At 39.4% G+C, this 26,429-nt stretch overlaps 1 protein-coding gene across 1 annotated transcript in view; it reads left to right on the forward strand.

Annotated features, from left to right (window-relative positions):
* Window positions 1–26,429, forward strand: part of PTPRM (protein tyrosine phosphatase receptor type M) — a 438,824-nt gene that overhangs the window by 410,656 nt on the left and 1,739 nt on the right. Inside the window, exons 25-33 of the mRNA XM_054284774.1 lie at window positions 6,328–6,444; window positions 10,781–10,935; window positions 11,264–11,399; window positions 11,980–12,129; window positions 12,599–12,772; window positions 15,534–15,665; window positions 18,731–18,856; window positions 20,641–20,804; window positions 22,882–23,017. Coding sequence (XP_054140749.1) covers window positions 6,328–6,444; window positions 10,781–10,935; window positions 11,264–11,399; window positions 11,980–12,129; window positions 12,599–12,772; window positions 15,534–15,665; window positions 18,731–18,856; window positions 20,641–20,804; window positions 22,882–23,017 — 1,290 coding nt within the window. The remainder of the gene's footprint in view (window positions 1–6,327; window positions 6,445–10,780; window positions 10,936–11,263; window positions 11,400–11,979; window positions 12,130–12,598; window positions 12,773–15,533; window positions 15,666–18,730; window positions 18,857–20,640; window positions 20,805–22,881; window positions 23,018–26,429) is intronic.

The following is a 26,429-nucleotide window of genomic DNA, read 5'->3' on the forward strand; positions in this document are numbered from 1 at the left end:
AAGAATGTTAATCAACACAGATTAATATCTCAATGCTTACTAATCCAATTGAGATAATTCACTTAGAGAAATTAACAAAAGAGGTTTAAGGATACACAAATGCACTGACCCCTTTGTTGGACTAACTGAAGTGCCACCAAGGTGTAGGATGCAACTTTAGGTGCAGTTTGCCAGGAGGGAGGGCTTCAGGTTCTTACTTGAAATGTCAGGGCTAACAAAATGGCTTCATAACTGCAAATCTCCCCACCTCAGCAGTCTCTTGAAATTATTTCTCAATCTCTCTGTGAAACAGAAGTATCCTGGAGGCACTGACACAGTTTTACTTTACCCAGTAGAGTACCATGTAGAGCTGTCTAAGCTAACATCAGATGATCTGGTTTTAGAGGCCAGAAGGCAATCCAGTAAGTAGGTGGTGCTCTGTACCCAGCTAATGGCATCATTTTGATCTTGGAATGGAAGCATGGTTCAGAGCACAGGTTCAATGCAGACACATCAGGTCCTTGGAAATACAGGATCTGAGAAACAGGCCTATGATTTCACAGTTGTGTCAGGAATTAACACAGGCTTTGAGGAGCTCTACCTAACCATCCTTCATCTTGGCATGGGACCACTCTTCTCATGTGTTCTGTGCTCAGCTTTTCTTCTCCAGGGCTGTACTGAGATGCACAGAATTGCCTAAACATAAGCTATGAAACAGAGACAATCCATATTTCTCTGTTGGTATTAACAGTGGAGGAAGGAACACTGGAACAGCTTTACCTTGGGTTGCTTTACCCTAAAGCTGCTCTTCTAGACCAAATCTTCTTTATGGTCAAAAGAAGGCCACACCATGGGTTGGCCTGTCACCTTAATTTCATCTAACCCACTCTGCCAGGTTGATGGTGTGCTAACACAATACTGAGTCTTAAGAACAAAGGGTCACACTCATTTTGTCAGGTGGAAAGCATTTGTTTATGGCTGCTGCTGGGCATCTCCAGAAAGCCAGTTCTTCTGGACAGAAGCTGAATGAGAGTGCACCCACCAGGCAACTTAGGGCTGCACTGTTGGGGCAGCCCAGGGCAGCAGAAGGTGGAGAACTATGTCACCTCTGAGTCATCCCAAGAAGAAGTTAGACTGAGCTGGTAAAATTCATGGAGACATCTCTCCCCACCCTGGCAGCTGTGAACAGCATAAAGACTTCACAGAGACCCATTCTTCTGATGGTGCCAAACAGTATCTCAGATATTGTATTTCTCAATAGTCTTCCACACCTCTTGTAGAAAACTGTAGAATGAGGTATAAAACTAATAACAGACTTGCTCAAAAGCAAACAAAAGAAAATTAAAAAAAGGAAGACTGGGTTTTATCTCCTGTCAAAGGTTGTTTTATAACACATAAGATGTTCTTATATTGTAATACATTTTTTGTTTGAAAAGTATTTAAATAAAAATACTTTCAATTATTGGATGTACTTTTAGTTCAAGTCAGCCAAATAAAAGTACCTGTTATCCGAGCTACATCTGCAAAATCTGTTTAAAATTTTACCAGTGAGCATGGTTGGCTGTTTCATTTTATAGCCAAGAGGTTTTACTTCAAAATTTATGTCTGACTTATCGTCATTACTTAGTTCAGGATTAATTTTAGATTAGAATGTATAATAGTGCTCTTCAATAATGACAATCCATGCAGGGCATAGTCAGTTATATATATCACCCCTTTGCTAAGAATATTTCAGAATCAAAGGCAATTGGAAACTTTGAATAATCAGTGTTATTTAAACTGTTCTGTATGGACTGCAAAGTGTATTTCACAGCCAGCTCACATATTAAGTCTGTAATATTGCTCCTATTCCAACATTCTAGGTAAATGAATTACTGTCCTGACTTTCCTACTGCCTTTAGCTACATGTGTCACATTGCCAAATGGTTAAATATACAGCTTTGGAAGTCACAATTTGTGTTCATTAGCTATCCACAGCCTACAATATTTGTTATATTTAGAAGTAGCAACAGCAACTTTCCACTTTCATTTTTTTTAATTCTGAGTTTCACATGTTAGACTATTTTACAGGGGGATGGAACTAAATAGTGGAAGTAGGTAATTCTCTTCTCCAAATTTCTTAAACTATAAGCAAAATAAACATGTTTGAAACAATTGGACAGTGTACCTTGGGATGAATAGATTAAACCAGAGCATTTTCATTATGTGTCTGGCAATCATCCTTTTATCTCATCTTGTGATGAACATCTGTATTTTTTGGCATGTTGGTGGGATATAAGTGTGGGGTGTATGTGAACAAACTCTCAATTATAATTCTGCTCAGATGAGATTTCAAAATTATGTTTTCTGTTTTGTGGACGATACTTACAGTTATGGTAGCAACGGTGTGGAAAAAAAAAGATCTAGTGCATTTAATATTCAGTTCTGGAATCATGTATCAATTATTTAGTTAAACCTTCTGTTAGTAAGGCTTTTTTGTAAAACACATATACCAAATGTTTATAAAATGGAAAATGGATCCATCAAGTTATGGTAGCTAAAGCTGTGCTAAAAAGAAAAATTGAACATATGCTACCAGCAGTGTTTCTGATATTTAATGAGTAAAACCATATTCTGTTTTGTTGCAATTGTCTTTTCTTGTACAAATGAAGGCCCTGATCCAATAAGCATTTATAAATGTGATTTTGATTTACACTAGTTCATCTTCTTCTGTCTTTAAGACACCTTTGCCTTTATTTGGGTGGTCCTAGAGAAGATGGGAGATGGATGTTTAAGCCTTTTCTTGACTTTTGGTTCACCCGGAGTCCATAGAGTTCTCAGGTCCAGAGCTCAGCACGTGCAGAGCATTGCAGAACAAGAGCCAAAAGTAGGAGAAAAGCCTGAATTAAAATCAAGTTGGGCTTGGGTATTTTTTCCTCTGTTAGAGAGTGAATCATCAGTTGGTCTGTGGCTCTGACTGAATTCTGGCACAGTTCCCATGGCTTTCACAGCCCCTATTCCTCTTGGGAGAGTTTTCAGGAAATTGTGTTGTCATGGATCCTTCTGCTCAGTTCCAGTCTGCTCCATGCCCAAAATCCCCTTTGCAGCAGACTAAGAAATCCCTGGTGGGCCCAAGCTGCATGAGGCACAAAAGGCTGTAACTTCTGTGCAACATCTCCCAGTGCTTCCCTAATTATTCCACTGTATCATCTTAAATAAGGTTTAAAAAAGAGCGGAACCAAATCCAGCAACTGAGGCATAAGAACACAGGGACTGTGCTCTTCTAAATTGATCTTTCCCAATTGTCCCTAGTTCTTAGCCATAATCCAGACAGTCTGGACTTAGCAAGTTAGAAACAGGTATGTTTTCCTTCAAGAAAAGAGCAATTTAATTCAGCCAAGGTTGCTTCCCTTCCCTGCAATTGTTTATTTTGCTAAACTAGAGCTGTTTCAAGGATGGCAGGCGCCCATCAGAAAGAAAGGAGGCTAAAGTTAGCAGCAAATGGAGAGGTGCTGATGGGCAGTGCTGTGCCTGGGATCACGGCTGCAGCTGCTCCCTCCCTGCCTGCAGGAGCCCCTCCGTGTGGTTCAGGTTCCACCTATGTAAGGGATGTGTGAACAGGCAGGAAAAGGAAATCGGCTCCAGAGAAGGGGTTGTCAGTGTGTTGCTCCAGCCCAGAGGCAGTGTGAATTGTCTAACTCTTCATGGAGAGTCAGAAAGTCATCTTAGCCATAGGTAGGAAAACCCTGTTTCAAAGAGTTTCTGGCAATGGCTATAAAAGGGTCAGTTTGCTGGCCTGAGGGACTTGAACAATGTGAATTTTCTGGATTATTTTAACAACACAGACAAAACAATGAGCATTCCATGTCTTTCGCTTAGCTTCTATGAGAGGATCTTTGGTAATACATCTGAACAAAATAAGATCTGGATAAATATCAAGTAGATGCAATAATAGATAGCAGCAGTAACTACTATACTGCTTGCAGCAATGTATAATGCTTTTGAAATGTTTGTTCATTGCTGACAGTGGATAGATAAGTCGTAGAGATGAACACACATTTCTCAGAGATCCTGTTGCTAGGGATCCTGGAAATGGCCCTCTTGCTTGGTCCTTGGCTGGTGGAATCCTCCTCCTCCCTCTCCAGAGCTTTCTGGCTCTGGAGCATGGTGGGGGAAGCAGTCTTGCCACCCTTGCCCTGTTACAGGAGCGCCAAACATTGTCCAGGGTCCCAGCTCCAGGCCTCTCACCATGGAAGGGAACTCTGGTGTTGCCAGTCACCTTGAAACCACCCTTAATACCAGATGAAATGTGAAGACTACAAAGAATTTTTTAGCCAATGCTATTGTGGTTACTAGGTCTGAAGGCAAGCACAGAAAAAATAAATAAAAACCTGCTTATAAAGCTACCTGAACTTCATCTCTGTTTTAGGAGCTTTCCATCAGCAGGAACAAGATGTTAGCATGCTTGTATAATTTTGTGGCTGGGAGCCAGGGCTTCTGATCAGGCTCCTCTTTTTCTGTGAAGAGGATCCTGATGTGGGACTGTATTTTTTTTTGCCAGCCCTTCAACTCAATTCTATTCAGATTTAAATTTTATCCTACTAATGAGCCAGAAGAAGGGCCGGAACTACTGACCCTGCCTGGACAAACTTTTTACTTTTATCCTCCAGTGTCACTCCTGTGATGTGGCAAGATTTCCCATCTATCCAGACAGTAAAGAAGGATCACACACAATTATCAGTGACATTCTGGAAACAAATGCTTAAGAAAATATATTTTCTTCTTCTTGACAGGATGGTGTTTGACTTTCTGCATAATGCTTTCTATACTGAACCTGGAGTTTGTATAAATAAATCATTTGAATCCTGCACTACAGTTTTCTGTGTATGCTTATACACATGTTCATCTGTTTTACCTTTTGCTCAGGATTAAGCATGGTAGTAATCCAAATATTTTTGCTTGAAAATAGGTCTGAGAAATTCTCTTATCAGTTGTGAAGTTTAATTTTTTTTTCTATCAGTTTTCCATTGAATATTTAAAGTGCTCAAGATTTTACCTGACTCGTTGAAGTGCATATTTAGGTAAACTAGATTTATATGTATTAAAAGATAATTTTAAATTTTCCCTTTGGTGGGAGAAAGAGAGAAACAGTTCCATGCAGCAGATGTGTAACAGATGCCACTCCTAGCATGTACTGCACTACTGGATGATGGCCAGATGCAGTGGTGATAGCAGAGCTATTACCATGATAAAGCAGAGTAAAAGAGAGATGTAAGTAATGTGTTAGCTTCCCAGCCCACCACTTTGTCCACACAAATGGGAAGGAGGAGAAAATTCTTAAGTCAGTCAGCTATCTACATCATCAAATACAGTCTTCAAACCACCCACTTTTAAAAATAACAGTTTAGGTTGATCTAAGTGAGATGAATCCTACCCATAATGTTTGGAGTTACCTGTAAATTAGTAGTTAAGCTATGTAGAGTTATAATAGTTAAAGCCTGGACATAAATCTCAGCTCTTGACTTCAAGCACTGAGTTTTGCTATTCAACCTCTCATCAGTTCCTTTGGTAAGTTAATCTGAGAAAACAGGTACTTTTCTAAAAATAATCATACAAGAAATAGCTTGATTTAGAAGGAATCCACAAGAATCATCAAAGTCCAGCTCCTGGCCCTGCACAACACCATCCCCAAGAGTCACACCATGTGCCTGAAAGCATTGTCCAAGTGCTTTTTGAGCTCTGTCAGGCTTGTGCTGTGACTTTTCTGGGGAGCATGTTCCAGTGCCCAGCCACCCTCTGGGGAAAGAACCTTCTCCTGATACCCAACCCACACCTCCCCTGACATAGATTCACGCCATTCCCTTGGTCCCTCACTGGCCAGCACAGAAAAGAGATCAGTGCTGCCCCTCCTCTTCCCCTCGTGAGGAAGCTCTGAACTGCCATGAGGTCTCCTTCTTGTCTGCAAAACACTTTTATTTTAGAAGATAGAAAGGTATTTTTGTGACAAATCAACAAGTAGAGGTTGGGGAAAAGACTTCTGGTGATATTTGTCCCTCTGGGCACACTCTGCTCTGGAAAGCACAGGAAATGAACAGTTACCATAGTTGAACTGTGCAGGGCATAAATATCATTTGTGCTCCCAACAAATTTGCCTTACTTCACTAAGCACAACACAAAGCTCATGAGAAACTCTGAAAGCTGTCTTAAAAAGAGGAGGCAATGTCCCTCAAACATTTACAGGTGCAGAAAATGTGACTGCTCTGTGCATGATTGCACTTTAAATCAGAAATCATTGCACAGAATGCAAAATGGATTCTCTATGAACCTTCTAAAATAAATGAACCTTAATTTCTGTTGTATCTTTTAAAGGTCAAATGCTGCAAATACTGGCCAGATGACACAGAGATATATAAAGACATTAAAGTTACTCCAATAGATACAGAGCTGCTGGCTGAATACGTGATTCGAACATTTGCTGTAGAAAAGGTAAGTTTCCAAATTCAGTTTTCTTAAATACATTGTTATCTGCCAAAGTAACTTACATGCAGATTCAACAAGGGCAAGTTAAATCTTTTGACTGACATCCTGGGTTTACAGGTTTTTTAGCTAAACTACTACCGCCCTCTTATGGTAATCTGTGTTTTTCTTCTTCAAATGCAGCAACTGTTCTGTGCTTTTCATCACTGTTGGCCCCTGCCTGAGTTAGAAAAAGTGATGTTCCTTGCCTAGGAGAAATCGAAGCCTTCCTCCCAGCAATCAATTGAAAAACACATTTGTGCTGCTTTCCCATCTTACATTCCCCACAATCATTTTCTATCTGTACCAGAGGCAGCATGCAGCATTATTCAGAAGTCTGTGGTGGAGAATTCGGTTTTCTGTTGGGCCAAGGTGTGCCTGGTCTGCAGGGACAGAGCTGTAACAAATTATTGTTCTTCTCAAGGCAATTTCCCTTTTCACAGGAATCCATCCTTACATGGAGAGTTCCAGCCTGTGTGTTGTATTACTGTTTGTTAGAGTAATACCACACATTTGTTTGATGCTTTGTAGCCTGTAGAACTTGCAGCTCCCCAGCTGCAATGTATGGAAAACATAGAAATAACAAATAAGGCACTCACTGAAAGTGAGAACAGGCAGGGTCAGTCAGTGGGGAAGTGTACCATGCATTTTGTGTCAACTCAGCAGTTTCATTCAGAATTCCTTAAAGAACAGAAAGGTTTTAATTGTATGTATCAGGACCCATTTGAGTTGCAGAACACCAAGGAAAGAACCTCCTTGGTAAGACTAGGTATTCCTAATAGCATAGACCAAAGTAATGCTCCATCACAATGAGTAGATTTTCAACTAACTAGCTTAGAAAGCTTCTTTTGATTTAGTTGCAGTACCCATGATTTATTGGCTCTCTCTAATAATGAAATGGTATTCATTTATGGATTTGAAGAACATAATATTTAGCATCAAAGAATCCTGCACCCAGGTACCTGAAACTGCCAAAATTACTACCCCACAGGGTCTCTGTACACACATCCAGAGTAACAAAGGAATTAGGGGTTTTTCCTGTTTTATTCTTCAATCTAATACTTAAATATGCATCAATACAGCAACCTGAGGGTAATGATAATAGAATTACGTGGTTTGAATGAATTGAAATATTGTATCATGTTTACCACTATACATATTGTAGACTGAATTCACTCAAGCCTGTTGTTTCCTTGCATTTAGGTATTTTTAATAAACAGATGAGAAACGTTGGCTACACTTTGAAGTAGATGAAGCACTGGTTGATTTCTATTCTGCAAATTTTAAGCTCATGCTTTGATGTTAGCTTTTCGCTTCTTAACTGGGACTGAAGAAAAGACCTAGAGGATTTTACAGTTGAACATAACCAAACTGTCTTGAATAAGTGCATTAGAACAGATAGAGATAAAAGGCACTAAACATTTTATTTCTTTTTAAAAATCTCCATCTGAAAAGATTTCATTTAGACACTGCTTTTTAATAGTTGGTAGTTTTTCAGTAAGCCTCTAAAAGCAATGTCACTGTACTTTGAGTAAAGTACATTTGTTTTTACTCTATTTTCCATATTTTTTACCTCCTCCAATGTTACTGGAACATCGAGTCTGTACATTTCTTTCAGCATCATTCTCTCAAGTTTATATTTTTGACGTACTGAGATTGGTACTTTTCACCTTCCCTAAGTCAAGGTGCATGATGAGACAGAGAGCACCCCAACCAAACATGCAGATAATGCTAATTGAAAGGTGGTTTGTAACACTTACCACTGTAGCCTCCATTCCAAAGTACTTGCAGATTTCACTAACAGGAGCTTCAGTAATTCAACAGGAAAAAATTGCAGAGTTCTGTGCCTTAGGTGGCCTAACCCCCTGTGTCAAGGTGACTTCTGGGGGCAACATCTGAAATCCAGAATGATTAAAGATTTACCACATAGGAACTGCAAGGGTGGAGTTAAGAGAACTAGCCTTGTCCATTGTGGCAGATGAGCAGGAGGGATAAGGAAGATGTAATTGCAGCCTCAGGTTCTTCATAGATGTTCAGAAAAATCAGAGGAATCAAATTCTCCAAGACCTTTAGTTCCTTCTGACCGTCCTTTCTGTTTGTTGATGAACATCTCATACCTGCTCATAAAATACAATTTAGAAGTTGATTTGCTTGAAGATAAAGTGATCACTTACTTCAGTTTTGTTGGGTTTTTTTAATGGATATTGAGTAGTCGGGGTATAATGCTGAGAAAATTGAAGCCAAAAGTGCAGTCTGATTTTGAAGACTGTTTCCTAGGTATGCTTTACATTGTGTGAATAAGTAGTTCTTTGGAGCAGTTTCTTTACAGCACAACAGTTAACTCAGTTGAATAAGTCATACATGAATAGTAAAATACAGCAGCAGCATAAGTTTTTGTATAATTTTTTAACATCCTAGGGTTTAGCAGTGTACAGCATTTTCTGTTTGTTTCAGCTTCATAGTCTTTCCCAGATGAGCATATGCTTTTATGATTCATGCAGTTGTGTGCTATTTTGGGTTTAGAAACCAGCAGGAAAGCTAGATATAAAAGTCATTCCTTTGTAGATATAATAAGAAAACTCATTATAAAATATCCTATATGCAAAACCTTTCCTAAGTGTCTGTTAACAACGGCAGACAAAAATTCGGTCAGCTTGACAGACAGCCTGTTCACAACTAAGGCAGAGTATGTACAGTACAGGACATAACCTGATCTGTGTAGCAGCCAGGCACATTGCTTTGGGGGGGCAGTTTGTTTTTTGTAAATTGTTTGAAAATCTCAGCTGTATACTGCAAGAAGAATTTGTATGGGATACTCACTTCAGTCCTCAGCTCGTATAGTCATGGCATTGCTTTTTTTCTATGGGATCTTTGTTTCTTTGGGGGTCACGGGCAGTTGTTACAAGCAGTATAAAAGTGTTTGAGGCACTACTTTCACCTAAGCAGAGCTATTTGCAGAGTTGAAGGCCTTGCTTACAGTAGCAGAGATGCATTAACTACACACTCTAAAATCCCCAGAGAGCAGAGACCAAATTGTATTCAAATGTGTTTGCTAGACTGTCTTAAAATGCAAATTGTTTTGTCTATTCCTGGATTTCATTATGTTTTAAAATTGGTTTTTAGGATATAAGGTCATTTCTGTTTAAAGGGTGTGATCTCCTCAGTCCACACCACTGCCTCATATGCCCTTAATCCTCTCCCTTGCCTGCCTTTTTGTGTCTATTTTCAGGGGAGATAAGATATTCCTCTGAGTAGATGCCCTGTCTCCACAGACTCCCAGCCTGAGCTGTCAGAGCATCAGAGGCTCCAACATACACTAAGTCCTCTCTAGTCTTGTAGCACTGACATGTCCAAAATTTCTCCACCACTGAAAATCCCAGACTAATGCATAACAGCAGTAAATTAGGAAGCTTATATTACTTATTATTCAAAGAGAATAAAACCTTTTATATGCAAACCAGCTCAAGACAGGAAATACATCTTTAAAAAGAAAAGCTGTAAAATACCAGTTACTAGTATTGTTGACATTTAGTCCAGCCTAGACACGATATGCCATAATTTTGCTATTTGTTTATGAACTATGTATGGCCTCCAGTTTGTGGATTTCTAATGAGAATAAAATACTGGCAGCTGCATTTTGAGATGGGCAAGGGAAAATACAAGCAGTAAGAAACTAAAACTTAGCATACACTCTTCTGATATCCAGACTGCTCCCCAAAGTCACATGGGAAATTACTTACACAATCAGCTTCTCATTCATACTTGTCTCACTATATCCATGTCCTTGTAGACTGTGGCAAATCACCTGAACAGTGAGCATGTGGAGGGCTACAAACACAGCCCCTGTGATTGAAGGTGCAAAAAGGTTTCCTATTATTCAGCTTTTTCTTTCAGACCAATGAAGGGGGCAAATGAAAATTATGCTGAAGCTGTAGTGCTCTGAAGTCAGCAGCAAAACCCCTGTGGAGGGCAGTGGGGAAAAAAAAGGTCATCAGTGCTCTGTGTTCAGCCTAGCTGCTGACCTGTTCTGTGATCATGGCCTGCATCTTAAGGCCACAGTTTGCAAAGCAGCCTAGTACTTAAATACAGAGATGAGCATTTCTCTTGTTGCTGAAAGTTTCTGACCAATCTAGTGCTTACTTACCTAATTTTGTTGGAAGGCTTTGAAACCAGTTAATACCCAACCTTTGAGCTTGCTCTCCTGCTGTGAGGAAGCTCTCCAGCAGTCTGTAGGATTGTGTTGGTAGGGGGTGCTTTTCAGCAAGGTTCAGGCTTTTGAAGATTTCAACCCTTGTCTTTTCACCAGAGAGGTGCTCATGAGATTCGGGAGATACGTCAGTTCCACTTCACGGGCTGGCCAGACCATGGTGTCCCATACCATGCCACGGGCCTGCTGGGATTTGTACGGCAGGTCAAAGCCAAGAGTCCACCCAATGCTGGGCCTCTGGTGGTTCACTGCAGGTAGGTAAAACAGAAATCTCTCTGCTGTGGTTTGCGTTAAACTCAAGACCTGCTTTTGCTTCTCCTTTACTGTGTATTCTCATACAGGCTGCCAAAGCCACTGTAGGTCTGCTCAAAAAATACTGTAAACAAGAATACATATATTATATATATAACAAACATATTTGAATATATAAATGAGAGTAAGAAAGCTGAGTCTGAAGTTCTGCAAGTGCATGGCTCAATTTCAGTAATCATCCAATTGATCAAGCACCGGTGAGATGTACCCTACACCCTTTACATTTCCAATACCCTGCTGCATATCAACTGTGCTCTTCTTCTCCTTCAGTGCTGGTGCTGGCAGAACTGGATGTTTCATTGTCATTGACATCATGCTAGATATGGCAGAACGAGAAGGCGTCGTAGACATCTACAACTGCGTGCGAGAGCTTCGATCCCGCAGAGTTAACATGGTGCAGACCGAGGTATTGCTCATCTACTGGAGGACTGCTTTGCAAGAAGAAATGCCCTTCTAGCCCATAAAGATAGAGCTTTGTAGTTGGAACCCTCCAGAAAGTAGTTTACTCGGTCATATGCACAAAATAGTCTCTGCACAAACCTGAAGAACCCTTTCCCAAATAAGTGCACAGTTACGCCTCACTGAAGGTTCATAATGTTTCTTTAAAAATGGGGGAAATCAGGACTGTTTCCTCTCTGGGAAGGATTCATTCTGGAGTACGTCTTGTTGAGGTTTAGTTTCATGATAGCACCTACAGAACTGCCCAGAGGAATGAGAAAACCAGAAACATTCTGAGTTTTGTGTTATGGAATGTTACTGCACTTCTCTAACTGCTTGTAGTTTGTTTAAGCCAATCTTTATATATTCATTTCCGAATGAGTGGGATAAAGTTTTTTAAACTGTGGTTGTTTCTTCTGGTCTTGCTTCAGTGCTGGTAAACTGAAGAGTGAAGTAGCAACCATATTAGTTGCTATGTTTTATTTACCAAAATACTAATGGTCTATGCATTCCATGTCAGTAACTATCTACTTTAATTGCTTAACCAGGAACAGTATGTATTCATCCATGATGCTATCCTGGAAGCCTGTCTTTGCGGGGACACAACTATTCCAGCTTCTCAAGTTAGGTCTGCTTACTATGAAATGAATAAACTAGATCCTCAAACAAATTCGAGCCAGATCAAAGAGGAATTTAGGGTAAGTAGTGGCTTACATTGCCTAGAAGCTGTAGAGTTCAGCTATAGTAAAGACTTCTGCTTAAGTTTTTATAGCCATTTGAATATTGTAAAAGGTCTAGGAGGGAAAGATGGCAAAAAAAGGGAAAAATAACATGTCACTCATTTCTACTGAGTAATGCTGAATCACAAAATAATGCAGTGGGGTAATAGTAAAATATTCATTTTACTCGAGGGGAGTATGTTGATCCTTCTGCTGTCCTTTCTCCAGAAGGCAGGCTACTCCACAGCTGCCTGTAAGGTTATTTTCCATAATCGTATGCTCCCAGGATTTCTCTGCTTCCAAAGCCTGCTGACTGTGATGTGTTTTCATTTCTCTGCATATTGATTCCCGCTGAAGCTGAATGCTGAGCTGATCTATTCTTAAATATTTTGGGTTGCTTTCAGTGCTGTGCTAATTTTTCCGTTGCATTGTTTACTCTCCTTGAAAGACTTTAAATATGGTGACTCCGACGCTGCGCGTTGAGGATTGCAGCATCGCGCTTTTGCCGCGAAACCACGAGAAGAATCGCTGCATGGATGTGCTGCCTCCAGACAGATGCCTGCCTTTCCTCATCACGATAGATGGGGAAAGCAGTAACTACATCAATGCTGCACTGATGGATGTAAGTCTGCACCACAGCATTAATAATAAAAAGGCAATAAGCAGCCCTCCAAACTGAGCCGTGCTAGAAAATGGAGTCAGCGTAAGAAGGAAAACCTTCTGGCTTGTTTTGTTTCCCAGAAGCATGGCACAAAATCTTTACACTCCCAAGTACATTTAGGATCACACATATGTTATGTCACAGCCAAGGTTCCAAAGCCATGCTCAGAGAGCAATTCAGGGAGTTTTGATAAATTGAATGTGTCTGGATTTCTCCCTAGTGTTTGAATTTTTAACCATCTGGCCTAGGAAAACAACAGTTACCTATTACGAGATACAGGCAGTGAAATAGAATAATAAGGTTTGCAGCAATATTTCAGTTCCCTTTGTTTATAATTTAAACAGTAATTAACAAAAAAAATAATTGTCTGTCAACACAAGATAGTACACAAGCCATTACTTCAGCCTTCCTGTTTATTTCTGCTTGAATGAATGGTTCCTCTTCATGTGTGTGTGGAGTTTTTTCCCAAATGCATCTATGGCAATTCTAATCCTTGTAATAGAGTAACAGTAAAAAGACACTTAAACTGCCTTTACAGTCTGTAGATATTTATAGCCTATTTTTGACAATTTACAGCTATAGTCATTACTGTTGTCAAACACATAAACAGCAAGAAAAAAGAGGTTAGGAAGGAAGGAACACATTGTAAATGGCCTTTTTAAAAAGTGGAGCTAGGGTAATAACAGTTTATTGCAGTTTTTTTCATTTCTTTCCTTCCAAGTTCTCAAAGCCTTTTCCTAAAATGAGCTGAAGTTCAAAACACTCCTGTGAAAATGTATCTTTGTGTTTATCTATGTAGAGAAATTGAGAACAGAAGTGTAATTGACTTGTCTGGCTTCTCACAGTAGGTCAATGACATTTCATATTAGAACAGAGAGAGCTCCTTAATTTGTGGTCTGTGATTGTGCCATTACATTGTCTTCTTTCCTGGAGATTTCAGTACTGTTTTGTTCTGTGAATTAAGTAATGCTCAGAAAGAGCAGGGCCTTAATACTTGCTTTGAAGATGCTTCCCTTCTTCACTATTGAAACAATAGGCTACATGCAGATCTGTGTCTGGGCAAAAGGTTCCAGGCAGGAGGTGATTTGGGTTGCTTTCCACCTGAAGCATGCTTCTGCAGCATCCCTGTGCTGATGGACAAGGGCAGACATTTGTTCATCTCTCTAAACACTCAATCTCCAGCAAGCAAGATTAAGTGTGTCCCCCTCTCCACTTGAATCCATTGAGTTGTTGTTGAATCACCTCATCTAAGCCTTTCAGAGCTCACTTCAAGCAAAAGAGGCAGCAAGCATAGTTTTCCTTATTCAGTGTCAGAATGAGTTTGAGAATAGTGTTCCCAAAAGAACTTCTGAGAATCCTAATTGAATGAATAATGGAGACCCCTTTGGACAACCTCTCATCTGCATGAAAATTCCAGCAAGGCAGGACCAGTAGGACAGAAAGCAAATGCTTAATGTATGAGGAGCATCATTACCTGCTGGTTGCCATGTGCTGAAACAAAGAACCAAAGTTTTGCATGTCTGCATCTGTACCCAAAACAGTGGAATCATTTTCTGTGGTCTCCTCAGTGATTATCTGTGAAAGAACAATCATAGAATATCCTGAGTTGGAAGGGACCCATAAGGATCACCAAATCCCATAATTGCTAGGGTTGGAAGAGACCTCTGGAGATCATGTGGTCTGACCCCTCCTGCCAAGGAGGATCACCCTGAGCAGGTGACATGGGAACGTGTCCAGGTGGGTGTTGAATGTCTCCAGAGAGGGAGACTCCATGGCCTCCCTTGGCAGCCTGTTCCAGTGCTCTGACAGCTCAGTGTAAATAAATTCTTCCTCACCTTCAGGCTGGAACTTCCTGTGTTTTAGCTTATGGCCATTGCTTCCTGTCCTTTCACTGGGCACCACCAAAAGGAGTCTGGCACTATCCTCTCAGCACCTGCCAAAGTCAAAGCCACCAAAGTCCAAATCCTGGCCCTGCACAGGACAGCCCCAGGAATCCAACCACTTGCCTGCAGTAGCTGATCTGATTGGATCTCTGTTGTGGTGCAGATGGTTCAGTTCAAGGCATGTAGAGACTTCCCCACCCTCCTTAATGAAGGCAGTGGCACCCCCTCCCAAAAATTGCCCCAGTATGGCCAGAGTACCTTTCAACACTCAGAAGGATGTAAGTGAAAATGTTGGTTTGAGATCCACAGGGGAAAAGTTCCAGCAAACAGCTCTGTCAATGACATACTCTGGTACTAAAAGAAACAAAGAGCACTGAAATTTATCCCCTGGGTATCTTCACTGCTGTCAGATAGACCAGAATTTCAACAATATTTCTGAAGAATAACTAGATATTTCCTTTCAAAGGCATCATTCAAATTTAGAGCTAAATGCAAACAGCCAAGATTAATCTGTCCATTAACAGCTCAAAAAAACCCGTTGCTCAAAATCTTGTAGGAGTTACATTGGAAGCAAAAGCCTCTGACGATTTTACTCTATGCCTGTGGCATGAAATACATTTTAGAAATATAACATTTGCAGAAGTTATATCCTTCCCAAGTGCAGTTTATTAACTTTGAAGCATATAAGATCTCAGAAAAGAGATGAAAACAATATATTAATTATACGGAAAATAGAACTAATGCTTTCAGTCCTGAAGTTTTGGGGCTATGACTGACATTCTGCTAAATGGATTTTTCTCTGTTGCCATTCTTCTCATCATCTTGTTACTTCTTTGCAGAGCTACAAGCAACCATCAGCTTTTATAGTTACACAGCATCCCTTACCAAATACTGTCAAAGATTTCTGGAGACTGGTCCTAGATTATCACTGCACTTCAGTAGTTATGTTGAATGATGTGGATCCTGCACAAGTAAGTCCAGAAAAATGCTTCATTTAAAAGAGGAGTGCTAGTGCCTCAGCATTACAGAACAGCTTTAGGATATAATTAGTTTTTTAAAAACAACATTAAATACTTACACACTAAAACACTGATTTGTAGCTTGCAGATACTCATAGAGGAAGAGGAATAAATCAGACCATCAGCAGCTTCTCCTCCAAAATGTTAGTGCACACAGACATAAATGCATGCACCTGTTATTTATTCTAAGAGAACATGTTTTGGGAAGGGCTGCTAAAACCCAAAAATTAAGGTTGTAGAATTCTGACTCAAGTCTGAAACATGCTGTAGTGGCCAAAATCATGAACAGAAGCCAACATTCATTCATTAGCCTGCCTGAAACAGGTCAGTGACCTTGGTGTCCTTACCAGGGAATAGGTGTTCCCAGAGTGAAAATCTGTGTCGTGTATTGCACAAAATTATGTGATGAGCAAGGAGATAGGAACTAAACTAGGAGAGAGGAGCTAAAGAGTGGAGACTAAGCATCCTTTGGAAGAGAAAAGAGGGCAATGAAACATGTAGGGGAATGTAATTACCTTACAAAAGAGTTGCACATGCTGAACATGTTGTTCAGAAAATTGGAAAACTGAACATACTGGTTAGCAATTTAATCACTAGGATTAATCACTTAGTGTCCCAGAGCCTGGCTTAAAGCTGCACAATTCCAAGTTCTTACAAAGATATAATTTCCTTAGTTCCAACAAACTGCACCAGCCCTCTGCTGGAATAATGTGGTGGTAATCTGGATTCTGAATATGTAAATATTTGTTAATTATTGGTTAAGAGCAATTGTGATTTTTTAGAGCAGACTGCTGGTCATTTAATGATCAAGAATCTTTTTAGCTTTGTTTGGCATTGCATATACTTAAAAAAATATTTCCTCTTCTTTTTAATATGTAGAATTTGTTTTTAAAAGATACTGATCTTCCTTTTGGTCTTTCAAAGGAACATGTAGGAATTCCACACACTGTTTTAAAGACTGAATTTCTGATTCTTAGCCCTGCGCTGTCTACAGGGAGGAAAAACAGAAATGAAAGACAAAACTTTTATTCATGAATCTAAGATTATTTTCTGAGTGAATAAGGAAAGACTCAAGGGAGACAGACTGTTAGGGACTGCTGAACAGAGTGTTTTTTAATTTGTTGGCTGTGTTTTGAATTTACAACAGGGCATGGCTATTCCAAGCATGTATTAGCCTCACAGGATTTAAAAGCTATTGGGATATGCAGTTAATGCATCTGCCTCTGCAGTATGTTAAACCTTTTACCTCTTAATGGAGTAACAATCTTTTCATTAGGAATAAATCTCAAAACCCTCAGAGCAAACAGAAGTGGAGAGAGGGCAAAGCTTATTAAAAACACACATTACATTCAGATTTATTAATAATTACTGTTATGATTATTATTAATATATATATGAAGTGTTTACAGTTCTGTTTAGATATTACCATTTATGTGGATTGTTGTGCTCTATTGGGAAATGAAATTCAACCCTTCACTGTGGCTCTGACTTGAAGAGAGTCGCTAGCATCACTTGCATGCAAAATGTGCAGACTTAAATGCTTTTGGTTTCTTTAGAACTTGAAAATCATAGCTTCCTAAAACAGCCCCAGCAAACAGCTCTGCTTATTATCATTTAAGCATTTTTCAGAGATCTGTTAGAACTTTATTCCTATGTATTTGAAGGATGTGTACTAAACTGTGCACATGTTAAATGATCTGAGCACTGGCATTTGCAACAGTTGTATGCATTGCATTTTGCTACCCTGTACACCAGCATATTTCATAATAAAAATGTGTGTAACACTTAGACAATATTTGGAAAGCAGTTGTCTCAGCAGACCACATCATAGGGAGGGTTAAAAAATGGAAACATATTTTCCTACTCAAAATTTCGGAGTTTAACTTGTTAACGTGATATCCTGCAAATCAAACCCTGTTTTCTTTTTTAATTGGTGTAGTAAATGGTTATGTTTTCGTAAAATGTAGTCATCTCTAAACAACTTTGTTGAGGACTAAGTATTGTAAGAAATGCAAAACAACATCTGGAGTAAATGTGATTTGTCAGCTCAGCTCTGGATCACCAACAGCAATCCAGCAGAATGAAGACCACAGCTGTTTTACTGATTGAAATAAAAAGTTCCAAATATGACATCAATGCTTCTGCAAGCAAACAAAATTTCATGAGTTCATATTTAATTTTGGTGAATGCTTACAAAAGCTGCATGCTGAAACTGCTCTAAATATCCCTGGCAAAAAAAATCATTAGGATTTTTATGAAAAATATAGGCAGATTCTAGCTACAAAAACCTTCTTGCAAAGTGTTGATTCAATCTTTAAAGTATTAACACAGACGGTAATTGGTTCATGGATTAAGCCATTGTTATATTATTAGACACTAAAACCATGCAAGATAATAGTAATTTTACTTTGTGATCTTTAGATACCTAGCAGTAATTTTTTCTGAGAACTGAAGAAAGCATAATTAATATTTTGAGGTGTCACTAATAAGATGAAATTAGGCAATTATTGAAAGTTTAAAGCAATGCTAATATTAGCCAGTATTATCGGTCGCAGGTGAAAAACATGAAAGTTAAGTCCTGAGTTTTGAGAATTTATGTACCTTTCCTAGCATAAATCACATGCTGTTTGAATTATTAGCAACTGTTCAGGGCAGTTGTAGGTCCCAGGCCTTTGGTCTTTAGCCTCTACTGTCTCCAAGATATGGCAATATTTGTCAGCCTCTCCCTGTGTAGTCATGATATATTGTAGAAGTAATGCTGAGTGTCAGAAGTGTTTCACTCCAGGCACCAGACACTGAAAGTACAGCAGCAAGAACCAGCATGTTAGATACATGGAAAGGCATTATGAAAGCAGAGTGCTCGAAACCAAACTTGGTGCATCGTGTGCTGTATAAAGATACTGTGCAAGAATTCCAGTAGTACATGTATGACAAATTCAAATACAGATGAGTATGTTGAGGCAGCATGAAATCCAAGGTGATTAACTGTGTTCTTGTTTGTCCATGGTCTCCTGTAGCTCTGTCCTCAGTACTGGCCAGAAAATGGAGTCCATCGGCATGGTCCCATTCAGGTGGAGTTTGTATCAGCTGACTTGGAAGAAGACATCATCAGCCGGATATTCCGAATTTATAATGCAGCCAGGGTAAGGATCTTATTTCCAAAACAGTTTTGTCTCAGTAGATGAGTTGAGTCTACTCAAATCATAAAAATGAAAGCTAAACTCACATAGAACCATTTTCATTTTTCAGCATATTTATTTGAAAGCGATGGCGCAATACTGAGTCACAGCACAATTACAGAGGATAAAAAAGACTTCTATGTATAATAAAAGTAAAAGAAAAAATTTAATACATATCTCAAGTGTGTTAAATGCAAATGAAATAAATGCAGCATTCAGATTGTATGATAGCCAAAAAATGCTGAAATCAGTGCTGTTTTCAATAGTTTGAAATTAACCATCTTGTATATTTGTATCCTGTGTTATGTGAAGAAAGCTGTGCACCAGTTTCTGTTAGTTATGTTTTTCAATAGCAATCCAAGCCTCTTAGTGAAGATCCTCTCCCAATAACCACACTTCATAACATATGTAACCACTTCAGAAGGGCAAGCAGGTTGTTCTTGTATCCAGCTTTTATGCTCCCATAAAGTTGACAGAAGACTAAACAAGGCATTTCTTTCAAGCTGAGTGGAAAAAAGATTCCACCACAGACCAGATATCTGTTCCCATCCAGGGAGCCTTTGCAATGGGACTCGTATCAGCCACCAAAAAGCTGTAGTTAGGAGTAAGCAGGACTCCGTTCAGAAAAAAAAATCAAGAACTTCCCTGGGACCTGTTAGCTCGATGGGCAGGGAAAGACACCAAAAACATGTTAATATCCAAATGGGGAAGCAGATTGTAAAGCTTCCCTAATACTGTGAAGGCCTGGCATTTGCAGTGAATGTGGCAATATAAAAAGCACAGCCTCCAGCAGGCTGTGACCTTCAGCAAGCACTGGGTCTGGCTGCTTTGGGAAGAGGAGCCATCAGCTGAAAGAAAATGGACAGGAAATCAGTAGATTCCAGACTTTGACATAAAGCACACAAAACCAATTGGAGAGCACATCTAGTGCCACATCCAGTTTTGTTTATTCCCATATTGTGTTAATCTTACATCCTCTCTATTAACTCTTACTCTACAGAATAAAATTTAATGTCAGCATTTCTGTGTGTTGTTCATTTTAGGAGTGGCACTAAAATGCCCTCACTTTGCACAGAAGTGGCAAACTCTAGACTACAAAACCAGTTTTCATGTGGATGTTCATTATGCCCTTTTCAAAGGACTGTAGTTTTCTGCCACTATCACTTGTTCTGTGCTCCTTTTTTATTTTAAATCACCATAAAGCAACTGTTCAGTAATGTTTCACCAGAGGGGTTCTGACTGCTGCAGTAGAACACAATAAAATAAAATGTAGTTAGATATTTTTTTATAAACTAGAAACATCTGAGGGTTCAATTTGGTTTTCTTAATGTTTCCTGCTTCAAAATATCTTGAGAGGGTTTGACCTTTCTTGTAAAAAAAGGACAGAAACACATAAACGTTCTTAAAAACACTGAATCTTATATATGAAAACAGTATATAATTGAAGTTAGGTTACAGCTCTGTCTTTCCTACCAAGTTCCTCCTATCTTATTAATTAAATATTTGCTTGATTGTGCAGATGTACTATTGCTATATTTTAGCCTATTGTATAACATTCTGTTTAAAAACTCTTGTTCTGACAACTCCATTGAAAATTAAAAGTCATCAATCCTCAAGGGCAGTTGAAGTTACATTAGCAGTTTGTCAGAAATCATCTGCTTGAACAAGTTCCCTTCCTGATGCAAATACCTGAATTTCATGCCAAACAAATAGTGTTACTTTTCCTGCTTTTGTCCGGATCCCTGCAGCCCCAGGACGGCTATCGGATGGTGCAGCAGTTCCAGTTCCTGGGATGGCCCATGTACAGGGACACTCCTGTTTCTAAGCGCTCCTTCTTGAAGCTCATCCGTCAGGTGGACAAGTGGCAGGAGGAGTACAACGAGGGAGAGGGACGCACGGTTGTGCATTGCTTGTAAGTACGGAAGCAGAAGAGAGGGATAAGGGAATTCTGTCACAGAATTTGTGCCAGGCTTTAAAAGATTTGTAACGAGGTGAAGAGGCATCTATCTAATCTGGGGCTGAATAAATAATACAACTGCTCATTTAAAAGCTTCGAATGCAAGAGAAATTGTGTCATTTTAATGCAGATCCATGAGTTTCCCCATCTGTCCTTTGTTAAAGCCCTATGAAAAGATGATGGGTTTGAGTTAACTCCATTTTATATAAAGAGTCCAGTGACTCTTGCAAATGGGAAAGTTGCGTACTTATTCGCAGTAAATCAAAAATCTGCCTTCAGAACAATGTACCTTTTATTTCTGCAGATAAGGACGATAGAAATAAGTAGTTTTGGAGGGGTGATTCATTTTCCAGGCATAAAGCACGGGAGTAAAAGTGGTGTGATAGACCAGTTACGATGATCCTGTAATTGCCTTACCTTTCTCTAATAATGGTATATTTTTTTGTCCTCCTCTGACTTTTTGCTCCACTCATGCAGACTCTCATCCACTCTGCCACCATCCTTCTTTTGGTACAGTTTAATACTTGTACGTGCTTTTGCCTTCAGAAGTAGCTGATCTTTTGGGACTGAGTCTTCAGCGGTTGAAGTTGTATTCATCTTCCTCTAAACATCTGTTTAAAGATGTTGCCATGATAGAGAAGGGACCTGCAAACAGGAAAACTATGTTCAGAAGTTGGGACCCTGTGTCAGAATGATGGAGGAAAATCTAAGAGTATATTAATAATTCCCACTATCACTGACCTTGAACAAGTCATTGCTCTTCAGTTTCCCCATCTGTAGTATGGGGATAATAATACTTTCATCAAAGGAGCATTGTGCAGTGTGATTAATTAATGTTTTGAGATCTTTAGCTGAAAAGACCCTTTTGAAGTGCAAATTACTGTTATCTCTGAGGTGGCTGATGATATTAAATAGTTGTACAACATCACACATGCGTCACTTCCAGGCAGTAAAGAAAGAAAAAGCTCTAATATAATCCTTTTAAATTACTTTACTTTAATTAAAATTCTCAAACAGTCCCACAATATCAGGCACTGTTTTGGCAGCAGAGAGCATTCTTTTCATAGTGCCTGGATGTGACAGATGTGCGACGTTGTATCTTCCTTTGAAAATCAACCATTTGCAAGGCTTGTTTGAAAGACCTGCTACCTAACTAGTCTGCACTCTGGTAATTATTAAGGTTTATTATTTTCAGTGAAGCACAGCCTAAAGATTCTGATTAGAATAAGTGTGGAAATAATGGGGCTTCCAGAAAGAAAGAGATTCTCTTGAAGATTAAAAATAACCAGGGATAAAGTATTATTAAATACTGTATTTGATCATGTATATGAACATTTGTGCCTGGCTTCTTTGTTAGCAATTCGCTTCGGGTTCTCATCCTCTGATAACTGTGGGTGGAGGGGGAATACATCTGCCTTTAGAAGCAGCCCTTGCCAGGCAGCCAGCCCCTCTTGCTGCTGCCAGGAGCTGAGATAACCAGCCAGGGGGACATGGCAGCACCACCCAGTGCCATACCAAGTGCAGCCACCAGGACTCCCCCAAATGAGACTTCTGGTGCTTTTGTAGTTCCTCCGAAACGCCTTTGTGTCCAGGAGGAAAGCACCAGAATCTGGAATTAAAGAGCTCAAAGATTTGCTTTCTCTGTGGCATTTCCAGGCCTGATGCTCATTGCAGCCATGTGTGTTTACAATGCAAAGCAGTGTTGAACTGAAACTAAAAGTACTTTATCCTTATTTTAGCATCCTCTTTGTGCTGTCTCCAGTGTTCACTGAAGGGTGGTGCAAAACTCAGCCATTCAATTGCCTCCAGGCTGTCAGCCTGCTGACTTCTGAGTCATAGCTTTGAGATCTTTCAGCATGCCAATTCCAATTAAAAATCATGTTTTGCCTAGAGTTGGGCAGCCTTTGGGGCCAGGAATGTTCTGTGGTTTCTCCCTGCTGGAACTCATGTCTTCTGGAGCCATCCCTGTTGCTGTACAGACTTGTGCCACAGAGTCCATTGTAACTGAGCCATTTTATCACTTTCGCTGCAGGAATGGAGGTGGCCGCAGTGGGACGTTTTGTGCAATCAGCATTGTTTGTGAAATGCTTCGACATCAGAGGGCTGTTGACGTGTTCCATGCTGTGAAGACACTGAGGAATAATAAGCCTAACATGGTGGACCTTCTGGTAGGAGCTTTTTAACTGCACCATTAAATAGAAAATGTTCTTTTTCTCAGAAGAGTCAGTAAGATTTCCAGGATTTGCAGTGGGAGTTGTTCACAAAGCAAGCGAGTCATTTTCAAAGGGGATAATGAAGTCACTTCACTTGTAAGAGTATTTTTACACTGCTTTCTTCCCAAGGAGACTTTGTCTCTGTTCGTTTGAATTTTTTAAGAGTTTTAAACTTTCAGATGAACATCCTTATTAATTTTCTTTTCTAGCAGGCTGAACCAAGTGGAGAGCAGCACTTGCATGATAGAAATAATAGTTATGTAAAATTAAATGCCAGATTTTCAAATTATATATTTTATAAATAGCTTAATCGCCTAATATTTATCAAAGCCATGAATTTCAGTTTGACATCCAGAATATTGCATTTAATTATGGTTGCTCTATCTCATAGAAAGATTAAAGAAGTTCAGAAACAAGGGGCCATGTGCAATTATTTTCCTAGAGAGTGTTTTATGAGCTTTTTTCCTAAATGGAGAACTGCTGAAGTGCCAGCTGCTGTGCCAGAAGAGCTGCAGAACAGCTTAAACCAGCAGGTTCTTACACTCCAGTGTGTAGTTTTGTACTTGGAGATGGGTGTAGCTCGATGCCCTGTTCTGAAGCCTGGGCTATAAAAGACACTTTTACAACATCCTGCTGCAGAGGTGGCTGCTTAAGAGGCAGCTGCATTTGATTTAGTTTCACAGGCAGGAGGAAGCAGCATCTGGGCATTTTCAGGGATGTTAACCCAATCTGAGCCAGTTTTGCAAGCTCTGGTTAAACAAATTGGGGTCATTTCAGCAACTTTTCTGTAGCATGCCCAGGGTGAGGCAGTGACATCTCACTGAGCTGGTCCAACCTCTTGTAATTTTAGGAGAGGACCTCCTCAGCTGAGCTGAGTGTGGCACACACTGGAGAATAGGCAGAGAGAGCAGGACTTTGACACACAGGTGAAAGCAGGCAGGGAGGGATATCCACCTCCCCACCACGTGGATGGCTGTGCCTCCCCTCTCCTGTGGCAGGGTGGCTCCCACCACATTTCCCATCACAGTGCTCTCTCCTGGCCTGCCTCTGAAGTCCCAAACCCTCCCCTAGGCCCAGCTCTGGCCAGGCAGATGGAAAAGGGCCAGATGTCAGCTGTGCAGAGCAAGGAGGGAGTTCATGAGCAGCACCAGCAGTGTGGAGCTGTGAGTCTTGTGTCAGTCAGAAACTATCAGACTTCCACAGTGATGGGAGGGAGCAGCTTACTGGCTTCTTTTCCTCTCGTTTATATCCTCAGGAGGAGAATCATCGTGGTGAGAACCATACATTTTTATTTCCTAGATATTAAGAAAAATGTCCTTCTACTTCATTCATGTAGTATAGTTTATACAGGGATTTGGCAGGCTGGTGTTCTCCATCCTCCTAGAGCTTAAGCCCACAGAACTCTCTGATCTCTTATTCATTTATTTTATAGAAATAAAATGAAAATTACCAGTGTAGAAGTACAGTTTAAAAAAATGCTCTCTATAAATTCCCATTTGTGAGAGTTCTCCAGGTATAGATTTGTCAGGCAATTGTCTCCATTTTTCAGAAGAGAATTTTTTTAATCAAAAAAGCTAAATGTGTTATTTTAAATAAAAATATATCTTTTAGTAAACTGAGAGTGGTATTGGGAATGTCTGGAAGGCATAGAAAGGCCTTGTAGGGCCTTTTTTTATTAGGAAATTTCAAAGCACTTGTGAAAGAGATCAGTATTGTTTTCCTTATTTTTACAGACAGAGGAATAAAGGCAAGGGACAACCAGGATTTTGCCCATTATCCCATAATGCACTGACTGAGCAGAGTTAGAATGACATCTCTTCAGTTGTGGTCTGCCACCTTGCAGGAACAAATATTTGAATTAGCCAAGTTTCAATTTCTGTGTAAATTGCTTCATGGTAAAGGGAATTGGGAGACTTGAGTTCCTTTCCTGATTTTGTTACTGACTTTATCCTTTATGACTCTTCTTATATTAATGTGTCTTTGCCTCAGTTTCTCTACTGCAAAAAGAAGAACAGTAATATTCATCCACCTTGTAAAATTTTATGGCAAACGATGAAATGCTCAAAGTCATTGCATTGTTTCACAAAAAACAGTTTTAAGACTGCTTTATCAATACATGTCATGCACTTTCTGGCTAGATAAAAGGCAGTCTTTACCATCTATACTTAGAGATTCATCTCAATTTCACTGAAACCTTTGGTTTTCCTCCAAGTGTAAAACTCTGAATGCCACATCTGGAAATCTAATAATTTTTTTCAGCTGTCATACAAAGGTAACACATGATATTGCAAAATATCTATTATGGAATGCCCGAAGCATTTGGTGATAAATGTTATTGGGTCTAGCCACAGGTGTTCTAGAAAATAAATTTAGATATACCTCTCTGAAGCTAGCTAGCCTAAAGAGACTTTTAATATCCACCATCAAGTGAATAATAAAAATGTACAAAGGAGACTAGTGAGTGAACACAGTGGGAAATAAGGTGTATCTGCTCTTTAAGACAGGTATTCAGCTTACTGAAAATGACAGTTATTCTGCCAGATCAGTAAATCAGCATAAAATGAGCATGGAAGAGTGAAAATGGATGAGTGGCTGATCTCTTGTTTTGATCTGTTATGTAGTTATAGAACAATTTCCATTTATTTAGAAACATATATGCAATAAAAGCAGAAAAGGAATTTACATCATACTCTGTTCTTTCCCTTCTTCTTTTTTTTTTATTCTTTTCTCATTCTGAAGAAGACACGAGCAGTTTATGGAACCTTGCAGGACTTTAAACACATACAGGTCACTCATCAGTTAGGTTATTGTGCACATTAGACTTGTCTTCTTATGATGTGGCATTTCTCAACAAAAGAACTTCTAAATGATCCATGCTTGTTAATAGCTTTTTGATTTTATTAATAGTATATGGTCTTTTGCATGTAAAGTGGACTGTCTTCTCAGCTAAAATGTGACCCAAAATCACAAGTACAGCCCAAAAGATTTAATCCTTTAAAATGTTTTCTTCAGGAAAAAGAGAATATATCTGAAGATCTTACTACTCGTGATGTTGGGCAAGGCTGAGTGCTGTCAGCTCATTAAATCTGTTGTTGTTCATAAATGTCAGTATGTGCTTAGTTATCCTTTATTAATCAAATAAAGTGCATAAGCAAAAGAGGCATTTCAGTAACAGAAATAGTTATAAAACTGGCAAGTGTTTCCAAATTGAATTTTCAGAAGCCTGAGCTCTTAGATTCAGGGAACCTGCACTTACTATTTCCTTCATTTTTCTTCATTTAAATATTTGTAGTATTTTTGAGTATTGTGAGTAGCAAGAATGGAAACAGAGGGGTATGTATGCACATAAAACTGGGAAGTTATCAGT

The sequence above is a fragment of the Melozone crissalis genome, unplaced genomic scaffold (assembly GCF_028551555.1).
Source record: "Melozone crissalis strain CALT ecotype California unplaced genomic scaffold, PUWL_Pcris_2 ptg000042l_1, whole genome shotgun sequence".
Classification (NCBI taxonomy): domain Eukaryota; kingdom Metazoa; phylum Chordata; class Aves; order Passeriformes; family Passerellidae; genus Melozone; species Melozone crissalis.